General features: G+C 43.0%; 2 protein-coding genes across 2 annotated transcripts; one reads left to right on the forward strand and one right to left on the reverse strand.

Moving 5' to 3' along the window:
- Positions 1-1,179: 1,179 nt before the first annotated feature.
- Positions 1,180-7,251, reverse strand: sspn (sarcospan (Kras oncogene-associated gene)). The gene is made up of 3 exons (XM_024281614.2): positions 6,341-7,251; positions 3,975-4,061; positions 1,180-2,295 (listed from the first exon to the last, which is right to left on the reverse strand). The coding sequence occupies exons 1-3, from the start codon at positions 6,566-6,568 to the stop codon at positions 1,936-1,938; spliced, it is 675 nt and encodes a 224-aa protein (XP_024137382.1). The 5' UTR covers positions 6,569-7,251; the 3' UTR covers positions 1,180-1,935.
- Positions 7,252-7,447: 196 nt separating this feature from the next.
- bhlhe41 (basic helix-loop-helix family, member e41) lies at positions 7,448-10,650 on the forward strand. Its single transcript, XM_024281612.2, has 5 exons — positions 7,448-7,816; positions 7,894-7,960; positions 8,046-8,153; positions 8,234-8,345; positions 8,436-10,650. The coding sequence occupies exons 1-5, from the start codon at positions 7,755-7,757 to the stop codon at positions 9,338-9,340; spliced, it is 1,254 nt and encodes a 417-aa protein (XP_024137380.1). The 5' UTR covers positions 7,448-7,754; the 3' UTR covers positions 9,341-10,650.
- Positions 10,651-11,815: the final 1,165 nt, after the last annotated feature.

An 11,815-nucleotide genomic window follows, 5' to 3' on the forward strand; every position in this document is an offset into this window, starting at 1 on the left:
GTAGGTATTATATTCTTTTTTGACATTTTTTGTGAGGTTTAAACCGGTTCTGGTTTGCCGTTTCCTGCTGAGGGCGTCTCTCCTTTTTCAGCAGTTGGTCACACTTGAGCTAAAAGTCACATCATTGTCATTCTGCTTTTTTGACTAAAATGCTTTTTTTTTTGTTTTCTTTCATGTCTGTCCCTTCCAAATGAGCATGAATCCACAAAAGCCCCAACAAGTCGCCTCTCTGCAGCCTGTCTGAGCCCCCTTCATCTCACTCTGAAATACAAGCCTCCTCCCTTCGTCTTTGAGTCATCCACCTCTGCAGAGCTCACTTCAGTCCAGTTCCACTCTGATAAAGCACTGTTCACATCCTGTGACTGTCAGGATTGGCTTTCTGCGCAAACCTGGAAACTTTATTATTGTTTTTAAAGGGCCTATACCATGCAAAACCATTGCATTCCTCACTATAAACAACTCCAAAGTGGTATTTTGATCCTTTCAAGCATTTCTCTAAAACCCTGCAGTCTGAGCACCAGCCCCTTCCAACCCATGAAAACGAACAGGTTCTCATGAGCTGAAATCACAAAGTGAGAACATCCCCGTGCAGGAAGAGTCTGCGCTGCCAGCACCGCCCCCAGACCAACACTAACGCACACTTTCTCCGCAAAGCTAGCAGTGATCAGCCACTAAAATTCCAGCTCAGCTAGCGGTGATAAGTTGCTAACTTTGCTGCCCAGCTAATGGTGATCGGTTACTAACTTTACCGCTCAGCTAGGTTGCTCAGCCTCTAGCTTCACTGCTTGGCTAGCTCAGCCGCTAGTCCCGGCCATCGCTACACTAGTTGAAGGTAGATGTACGGAGTGTGCATCCATCTTTGCAAAAGCTTAAATATGTTCTGTTTTTGTGAGCGAAACGCAGACACGATGCGATGCCGGCTCTAGGATGACATCATGAAATGGGAAGCACCTACAAGCAGCGAAAGGCAGTGCCTCAGAGATCGAGGCATCTTACCTCCGGTTCGAAAAAAAACTTAAAGCAAATAACGAATATTTCATAAATAATGCGTTCTTTATTGTGCTAAAGGAGATATATGATCATATTTATGAATATATTTTACTCTGAAAGACTTAAGAAAAGCAGGGTATAGGCTCTTTAAAAAGAAAAGGACATAATTGAGCACCTTGAACAAAGCAGTGGTTATTCATGACAGTTTTTATTGTAAAAGACAACACAGCTGAAAGCCTCAGCGTCATTTGATTCTGAAATTATTTACCGAGAACACGTAGGTGAGATCCGTTTAAAAAAATTATATGGCAGCAGACCTCTGTGGCAGTTTGACCCTTTCATTCAAGCAGGTATCGCTGAGCATCTTAATCAGCGAGCAAAAATCTGACAAATCATTTACATTATTATGCAAATCATCGCCTGAACACACAGGGACTCTGTGGGCCGCCAAAGGCATCACTTATGCTACCAAACGCTAATCAGTAAATGTCAGCATCTGAAGCTCAAAGAACTTGTCAGCAAGTTGACTTTTAAGTTAACAAAAACAAAAATGATTTACTGGATCCGCCCAAAACACGACTCACTTCGAGGAGCAAATATATGAGAACAAATGCATTTTATGAGTTACGAATAAGGATTTATTTTCTTAATATATTTGGTACATATCTGTAAAATCTTTGTTTCCAGTTGATAAAAAGTTCACTTAACAAATGTAACTGTCCAAATGGAAACCATTGTAAAACATTACTCCTATGAAGACAGATTGATTGAATACTTTGCTAAAACACTTGGTGATGGTTCTTTTATCTTCCTATCAGTACCAATAAACAAAGAAAAGAACACACGGGAATACAAAAGGGTCCCTGTCCATCAGGGATTTTCCACAATATTGCCTTCATTATGATCTAGAAAACCAGAGTTCACATAACCTCCATCTTCATCGCCTTAAACCTTTTCCCACAGCTCCGGGGAAGGGGATGCGATCTGAAGACCGGAGAAGAAGACCTGATAGCGGTGCCTCCACATGATGAAGGCGCCCACTGCGCAGATGAGCGCCTGGACCAGGTTCAGCAGGATTTGGAGCAGGAAGTAGAATCTGAGTGTCCCCGTGACGGCCTCACAGTCACTCACCCCTTCGTAGGTGAAGGTGCGAGCTATGGGGTCGTTGCTATCCTGAACGCACACGCAGGCCTCTCCCTCCTGCTTACAGGTGAAGCCGCTGGACTGAGAGTGGTGGTGTCCGGCGAATGCCACCGCCAACACGGAAATGACCAGACCGGTGGTGCACAGGAGGAAGTAGAGGAGCTGTAAAGGGCAGGAAAGCAGCGTGAGATAAACATCCAACAAATCTGACCGTACACATGATGCTTCCAGATCCTGCATGGGTAAACTGTCCAAAAATACATGTGTAAAATGTGTCGGAGGCTTGCCGTTGTTTATGTAATTGCACAATCTCATAAACACTAAAACCCTCGTCTAAATCCATGGTTATATAACGGAGGCCCTCTACAGCAGTGGGCTCCCGTTGCTTTGCTGCTGCTTATGGAATTATGCAAGTGCTGAGCAGCTCTTGATTCGCAATGCTATGAATGTTAATTTCAAAAGAGCTGTGAGATGGAGAGCATGGCTGGTTTATGCATCATTGTGCTCTTAAATAAAAAAAAAAGTTCCTCACAAAGAGAAGTAATCTGGTTATCTGAAACTCAAAAGCAGAAGTGTTTTTGTACGCATGTGACGTCCTGAAAAACCAGGTATTCAAAGGAAGCAGCTGGTGTCTTGATAAATATTTCATTATTTATCAGAAAAAAAAGATAATTCTTAAAGCAACAAGCTAGAATTTAGCACATCTGCAATGAGAGTGTGTGTTCTGAATCATCAACATGATGTTCCCAGTGGTCTTTTCATTATGATTATGCTAATTTTAGCCCAAATGAAAAAGCCTTTTTTTTATTGATATTTTCTGCAGAGGAGCAGGAGTTAATCTAAACTCATCTCTCAGTTGAAGGTGGCGTGGAGTAAGCCTGCCCCCACTTCCCAGCATCCATCTGTTTACACACTAGCTTACAACCCCAAGCTAACATTACCGGTGCAACAAAAATGGTGAGCAATACAGTTTTAAACGAGATACCAACTCAGACGAGCAACATGGATCCAGACGTCTATATGTGGATGCAAGAACTTGTTAAAAACACAATTTTTATTGGAGAACATGACATTTATTGAGGAATATTAGTATATAAGGTACCTTTTGGAATGCAATAACTGATAAATGTTTATTTTGATTCATCTTTAAGCTAAATTTTAATTGAAAAAGCTGCAGTTTAACCCTTTAACACTTATTTTACTGTAATTTTTTAATTGTTAACACAATCAACGTAATTCCAGCAGATTCTGAAGGAGAAAAGCGGCGCGCGCCGCTTTTCTCCTTCAGAATCTGCTTGAATTACGTTGATCGTGTTAACGGTTGAAAAGTTTAAAGATTTCGTGTTTAAGCGTCACTAGCAACACCTCAGGAGTTAAAGGGATAATGATCTTAAGTCACTTATTTTAGGATCTGTCAAGCTCTGATTTAAAATGTATTAATTTTAGCGATTGATTTTGTAAATCAGTCACCTCTATTCATGTAAACACCAGAGAAATGTAATGTATCATCACGCAATAAATGAAAAAGTGATGCCACTTCTATGCAAACAATAGTGGGCTGATTGTAGCTGCCCTGAGATTCCAGCTGCACGCATTGTGCTGCTAATGAAGCTGCAAGATCAAGTTTGCGTGAATGAAAGAAAGCACAGCACTCGTAGCGATCACTGATGAGCTTCTCCACATAAACACAAATTTATATTATTTTTGCTTTAGAGCTGAAGGCACGAATATGAAAAAGTTCCCCCGTCTGGGATATAAAGCTCTCAGATCAGACGTTCTCTGCAGTGCAGAGCCTCTGAAGCACAACACAGAAAAATGGATTTGGTGGAGTATAAGCTCACCTTCACAACAAACTGTATGGAAGTCCTCTCATCTGGCAGGTAGTTGATGCAATACAGGATGAAGCCAACGAGAGAAACCAAGCAGAGCTGTAACACACGGCATTTTTCAAATGACTTCTCACTTTTTTTATGGGATAACATAAAAAAAGCCAGAAACAATCATCTTTAAAGAGCCATAAAATACAGTTCAGTGTGCTGTGCCATCATGTTTGATGTTAGACAATGTAAAAACAAGCATCTTGACAGGGGGAAAGTGTCTCAGTATTGCATGATTCAGCAGTAAGTTGCCATCTGATTACATTACTTTTGCTTTCCCCTCCTCGCTCTCACACACAGACTCGCACTTCATCTCTTCAGTGCAACTGGAGTCTTGTGACTAACGTGCAGCATCTTATTTGAATGTTTTTCCCAGGTTCTTAAGCACTCAGGATTCTCTGGAAAGTTCTCGATGACCTCAATGTTTTTCAGCCGGCTGAATCTTGTGAGGATCTAACTCGGGATGTTGGTGTCCAGGGATGTTTTTGAGAGCTGATGTTATCGGTGATTGGCTAGAACAGGACGCAGATAGGATGAAAAACATGTTTTTATGTTCTTTTCTCTTGTTATTTCCTACAGTGTGAAATATTATTGTTTTGTGTATTTATTACAATATTCTCTTGCTGTTTAATTATGTTAAAAAGATCTGCATACCCAGGTAAAAATTAAGATTTCTTGGTCATTTTTCAGAGAATATGAATAAAAACACTTTTTTTCCACTCATAGTTAGTGGTTGGGAGAGGTGATTTATTGTCAAAAATGTCAAATTACTCTTCTTAAAATCGTAATGACAACAGAAACTTCTCAAATGATCCTGTTAAAAAGTATACAAACCCTGATGACTGTTCTGAAACACGCAGACAAGCTGATACAAAAGGGTTTGAATGGCAGCTAAAGGAACCCTTCTTACCTGGGACTCATTTACCTGTAATCAATATATGTGCAGTAAAAGGTCTTGGAGTTTCTGGGCTCCTAACAGACCCTCACATCCTTCATCTAGTGTTACGAGGAAAGCTACAGAGCTGTCAAAAGATCTACGGGAAAAGGTAACTGAACTGTACAAACTAGGAGAGGAATTTAAGAAGATGTCCAAGGAACTGAGAATGACTGTCATCGGTTTTCAAACTTTGATCGATAAGTGGAAAGTGAGGGATTCTGTTGAAATCTGCCAGAAAAATTGTAAAAAACCATCTGTGGATGTTTCAAGATATACCAAAAGAGGCACTTATAGTTGTGTTGCCAGAAGAAAGTCGTTTTTGTAAAAAATGTACAGAATGGCTCGCTTAAAAAACACCAAACAGCACAGAGACAAGCCTCCAAACTTCTGGACCAAAGTCATTTGGAGAGATGAGTACAAGATTGAACTTTTTGGCCACAACCATAAACATTTTGAGAGGAGTCAGCAAGGCCTTTTGATGAAAATAACACTATCCCTACTGTGAAACACGGAGGCGGATCGCTGATGGTTTGGGGATGTGTGAGCTACAAACGAACCAGAAACTTAGTCAAAACTGATGTCAAGATGAATGCATCACATTATCAGAAGATACTGGAGGAAAACTTGCACTCTTCAGCTCGGAGGCTGTGCATGGGACACACTTGAACATGCCAACAATCCAAAACACAAGGCCAAGTCCACCTGTTATTGGTTACAACAGAATAAGGTGAAGGCCTCAGTCTCCTGACCTCAAAACTATTGAACCACTCTGGGGAGATCTCAAACGGGGAGTTCAAGCAAGACAGTCCAAGAATTTAAAGGAACTTGAGGAGAATGGGATGCTTTACTATCAGAGAAAATAAAGAACTTCATCCACAACGACCACAAGAGACTTCAAACTGTTAATGATGCAAAATAAGACAATGTAAGGTATTAAGAAACAAGATATGCATAACTTCTACTAAACTTATAAGCACAAGTGTAACTAAGACCAGATCAGTATTTTTCTAGCTAATCCATGTTGGCAACTTTGATAACAGTATTTTATTTAGTTTGTTATGGAAAATAAGGTCATTATAAATAATGAGCATCTAGGTTGTGGTTTTGTCGTACTGTATAGGTGTTCACAGGTTAGGAGGATGGTATGCAGTGATAAGATGTCTTCTCTTATCTGCAATTCCACGAAACACAACTAGCAGACGGTGCAGGCAGTGAGTCATGTGATATCAGAAGTTCAGGTAAGGTGGAGATTTTTTTTTTTTTTTTTGAGAGTGAGTGGCATGCAGGGTGGTCGGGATTAATGACACTGGCTGCAGCTGAGGGCCGTGCATAAATACCACAGACATTATTCCATGCAAACTGGCAAATAGAGACTAAAAAAGTTGGAGCTTACAATGATCCCAGCCCAGTGTGGAGTCTCTCTGGTCAAAAGTGAAGGACTAATGGCCGCCATGAGGAAGGCCACGACGGCAACAGCCACCCCAAAAAGCAGCTGCAGCAGAGCAACAAGCAGAGGGAAACGGCAAACTCTACACTTTTTGCCGTCTTCTTGTCCTGGGCTGTCATCTCTCATCCTCGTGCCTTTCTTCTTGTCTAGGGAACCTTTCTGCCCCTTTCCCATTTTTTCCTCTTCCTGTCTTCCCTCTCTCTTTGTTTTTCTTCACAACTTTCCCTGCTGAAAGTGTGGAGGGTGAGTTTAGCCTGCCGTCTGCCTCCGACTCTTTCCCTTTCCCTCCCAGCTTGCTGTTACCAAGCCTCAGCTTGACTGTTATTTGAAAACAGAGATGGCTCTGAACTAATATGGAAAGCATTTGGACTGGATTCCTGAAGCAGCTCCAGTGCCACATATAGAGCAGGCAGCAGACTGAAGAAGAAGAAAAAAAAAGAAGTAGAAGAGGAGGGAAGGGAGGCAGCAACATCTAAGGGGGGCTTCCTACACACGACACAAAAAAGGGGGGTTCTGTTCTGATGATGGGACAGGGAACATTCAGCAGGTATGAGTTCATGAAAAGCAGAGAGGAGGTCACGAGAGAGCGACCGGATCACTCCTGTGGGCACTATTACACAAGACAGAGGCATGCTGGCTGCCAGAATAAGTCACATGACTAACAGGAAGGAGTGATGTGATCATAAGGCATGTGAGGGCATTACAGGGGCACGACTCCAAGTGATATAGAACACTTTAAAGCTCTCACATTAGTAGATTTTTTTTGCAAACAAAGTGCAGTTTACTGTGTTTTCTTGCAACACAAACTCACATGTAGGTGTGAGATAGCTGCCGCTGTGGACATTAATGAAGCAGCAGGACTCACGTGTTTGAGCACATGGCTGATGCCGGTGCCATGGCAACCGACGACGCACCTTTGGAGCACCGGTGCACTTAAGAGCAGGTGACCCTGCCTTACAGTTCCATACAGTAAGAGGCTGCGTGAGCGCGCACGGATGCCATAATATCACAATAGAGGGAATCATTTCTGTCACACAAACAAACCAAAAAAAATATATTTGTGCATCACTGATGAAAGAGCTTATATCTCTGTGTAGAGAAAGCAGGTTTGCTGCTGAAGTACACGCGCGCGCTCTAATTGCTGGACTTTGCGCTGGTGCAGCCGACACGTGAGCTGCTCCCGAGCAGAGGCGCGCCTGCGCTCTAACTACTGAAGTGTCAGCTCAGGATCCACAGACATCAGTGTGGAGAGCTTGCTCTGCTGGAGGACACGCACTGCGCACCGTCTCCCTCTGCCCTCCGCGTGCGAGTCGCGGAACATCAAACATTCCCCACCAGAAGCTCCAGAAGCCACGACGTGATGGATGAACGAATCGCGCATTTGCAGGACAGGCAGTTTGTGGAGCACGCGGATTTTTTGGGGTATGTGTCTCACCTGCAGGGAAACTGTCCAAAACTATCTTTTAGTGTCTAAAAACTACTCTTTCCTCTCATATTAGGGTGGATTATCCTCCTCTGTACATGTGCAAATCCAAACGTGGAATAAAGCGGGAGGATGGTGGTAAGGTGAGCATTTTTTTTCCTTTTATAATAAATGAAGTTGTTCACTCTCTTTTTTAAAGCTCGATTGTAACTTTCGGTTGTTTTCCAGGATGCGTACAAGTTGCCACACCGGTTGATAGAGAAAAAACGGAGAGACAGGATCAACGAATGTATCGGGCAGCTGAAGGATTTGTTACCTGAACACCTGAAGCTGTCGGTGAGTTGTCATCAAACGGATGCGTTCAGGGGCGGCTTTAGAAAATCAGAAATGTGGAACTTTTTTCTGTTCTCTCGCAGACTCTTGGTCATTTGGAGAAAGCTGTTGTCTTGGAGTTGACGCTGAAACATCTGAACGCGCTGACTGCAGTCACCGAGCAGCAGCACCAGAAGATCATTGCTTTGCAGAATGGTAAGAAGCTGATTCGGGTGATAAAAGTTGTGGAGTGATTGATAAACACAGAGTATTGAACACGTCCTCTTCTGACTTCATGGCTCGCAGGAGATCGCTCCTTGAACTCTCCCATCCACGCGGACCTGGACGCCTTTCACTCCGGGTTCCAGGCGTGCGCAAAGGAGGTCCTGCAGTACCTGAACCAAGTGGAGAACTGGACGGCGCGGGAGCAGAGGTGCGCGCAGCTCGTCAACCATCTCCACAAAGCGCTGGCGCAGTTCCAGCCCGGCGCGCCGGCGCTGCAGCACCAGCTCCCCGCCGGGGACGCACACGACGCGCAGAAGGCGGACGGCCAGGCCAACTGCGTCCCGGTCATCCAGAGGACCCAGGGCGGCGAGCTGAACGAGAACGATACGGACACGGACAGTGGATACGGCGGAGAGACGGAAAAGAGCGAAGGCAAAGAGAAAGAGTGCAGCAGCGCGCAGGGACTCAAGGCAGTGAAGATCAAGCAAGAGTTTGGAGACGAGCGGGCTGCTAAGAAACCAAAGATGAGCTGGACTGGGAAAGGGGTCGCGGGCGCAGACCAGACCCGACCCGACCTGACGTTTATGAACTCTCTGATGGGAATAAGCAGTGTGGGACAGCAGACGCCGATTTGCATGCCTTTCTACTTCATCAACCCATCGGCCGCGGCGTCCTACATGCCTTTTTTCGACAAAAACAACATGGAGAAGTACGTGTACCCCGCAGCGGCTGCTCTCGCGTCCCCCTTCCCCTGGCTCTACCCCGCACACGCAGCTGCCGCAGCCGCTGCGGCGTTCCCCGGCCTCTCTGCGCACTTTGGAGCCTCCCCTCAGCCAAAGGACGCGCGCTCCCCTGATAACGACGGGTCATACGAGGCTGACGCGGCCTCATCCGAGGAGCGCGCGGAGAGTCCCGCGAGCGAGGTAGAGGAAGAAGACGCGGACTCGTCCCCGGAGAGCAAGAATTGCGCACACGACGCGAGTTAAGAAGCCTACCTCAAGAAGAGTTTGCGGGTTTTTTTCTGTTTTTCAAATAGAGGCTGGTTGAAGTTGATCTTTCACTGAAGGGGTTTCTTGGTGAAACAGGGGACAGTTGTGACTGCGCGTGCCTTTTGCACTTCTATACTCGATTAAACAATCTGAATGACCGTTGATGATGATTGACACTTCATAGTGCTGGAGTTATTCTTTTCTTTTTTCTAAAAAAAAAAAAATCTCTTTGATAACGTGTTTTCAAACGGCAGCAGTGGTGCCAAAACTTTGAATACAAAGAACTGAGCGCGTAATATTCCAATCGATGACCCTCTTTTAAAAGTTGCAACTGACCTCTGCCTTCGATTAAGAACCTGCTGAACTCTGATTGTAAATACTATTACCTTGGAGGTAAAGTGTGACCTGTAAATGTGCACTAAAATGGCTTTAGGGAAAAAAAAGCTCTCCTGGAAATGTAATGTCTCATTACCTCATCCTCAACTTGGGTTGGGGGAGCACATAATTGGCCCTCCATCCCCTAAGAGCAGAGATTCCAATTCCCAACATCTATGAAAAATGGATCAGGATTTTGCTCATTTCCCCCCGTTAAAAACTTCCCAGACTAAAACCAGCATGACAGAGAAGCAGAGACATTGTGTAGGATAGCACCTTATAGATCTTTGAATGTACCTCCCCCTGCCCCAGCTGTAAAATTCCTAATACTATTTACTCTTTGAGAGATTAAGTGCACTTTTTCTGCTTTTACTCCACCCAGCGGTCACTTTATCAGTTTAAAGTCAATCACTGTATGAGCCCTTCTACTGAATGATGCTCTGACAAAAACATTTGTGATGGGGAAGTGTTCTCAGTTGCAGAAAATGCTGCATAACTCTTTTGTGAAAAAATAATCAGATTTAAGAAAAGTCACAAAAACTGGGAAAGAAACTGTGGTATTGCCATGTTAAGAACTTTATCTCAAACTCTTTTCTAACTGTAATGTTGCTCAGCTTTTTTAAGCTTCACATGAGACTGAATAAAACTGATTTTCATTGTATTTTAACAATGCTTTTGTAGTATTACTCAGCTGGTTTTGCTCTCTTATCAACTGTTATAAAAAAAAAAAAAATAAGGCATGTACGGTTGTAAATAGATTTTTTGTGAATATACCATTCAGTATATGTGGGTTTTGTGAATGTTGTAGAAGTCCTTCTCATTTTTTAAGGTTTAAATGAGCAACTGTTGCACATTTTGTTGATGCTTTACACATATGCTGTTCTAAATTATTGCTGGATAAGTTGTAAAATAAATATCAAAACCTAAACTTTTGCAAGGGTCCTCCTCTTCTGTGAAACTTTTTTAAAAGTTAGTGAAGTTGTTGGCCAGCAGGTGGCAGCAAATATATGTAGTTTTTAATGGAAAATAAGCTGAAAAAATAGTCACAAATAAATTGGGGCCAGAGAGTGAATTATTTCCAACACTGCTCAGAAATAAAGATTAATTGAAGTCTGGTTAACAGTTTATTGCAGGATCAGCTGACAGGTCAGAGCGGAGGAATGTACAGTAAGCCTTTTAACAGATGTCATGTGATAAAAGAGTGATGAAGAGATTACAGTCAGTCTGCGTCGAGTCTTGGAAAACAGCGGGCCTCCTGCCAACATGTCAAAAACTTTAAGCTTGATCAAACCAAGTCTCTGGGGTGGTCATTACACAGCCACCTGTCGAATCAAACCCATCGTCTTTCAGTCATTGAGAAACTTTAAAATTATCATCTGATTAGAAAAATCTCAAACAATTCACGTGTGAACTATGATAGTTTGGTGCTGTGAAGAGAATTTTGAAAGTTTGTACGACTGACTTTTTTTTCCACTCTAATGATTTTTTTTCTCCCAAAAAGTGGCAAAAATATGAAAAATAAATCCTCATTTTTAATCTGCTTTATTCATGAACCCCAGAAAGACACAAGAGCTTTAAATATAAGTGTGTGATGAGTCATTTCTTGTGTAGAATGACTTAATATTACTCACCAGTTTGTGGCGAACATGCATGAACTTTCACAAGTGAAAGAAATTCATCATTTTCAGAATTAAGTGCTAGTGGTCCCATTTTATACAGTACGCCCACCAACCTTTCCAGCACTCCCTACACTTCTCACTATTGATCACCTGGATCAGGTGTGGTCAACCAATCGGAACATGGACACACTTGAGTCAGCTAATCAGCACCAAGGAGGGAAGGGAAGGCAGGGTGGTGGATCTCGAGAAGTCAGGTATAGAGAATTATTTTCTCCGGAAATATGGAAAAACTGTCAAGCTAAAGAAAATGACAAAAAAAAAAAAATTGGAGCAACGGAAAATTTAGTTTTTGAAGACAAATTAAACTTATGTAGAAATGCTTGTTTTCAGGGAAATAATGTCAATTCAAAAACTCTGCATTGGTGACCACATGGGGGCACTCTTCAACAATTGGGCCCAAATATGTATAGACACTGGG

Source organism: Oryzias melastigma, linkage group LG6, assembly GCF_002922805.2.
Source record: "Oryzias melastigma strain HK-1 linkage group LG6, ASM292280v2, whole genome shotgun sequence".
NCBI lineage: Eukaryota > Metazoa > Chordata > Actinopteri > Beloniformes > Adrianichthyidae > Oryzias > Oryzias melastigma.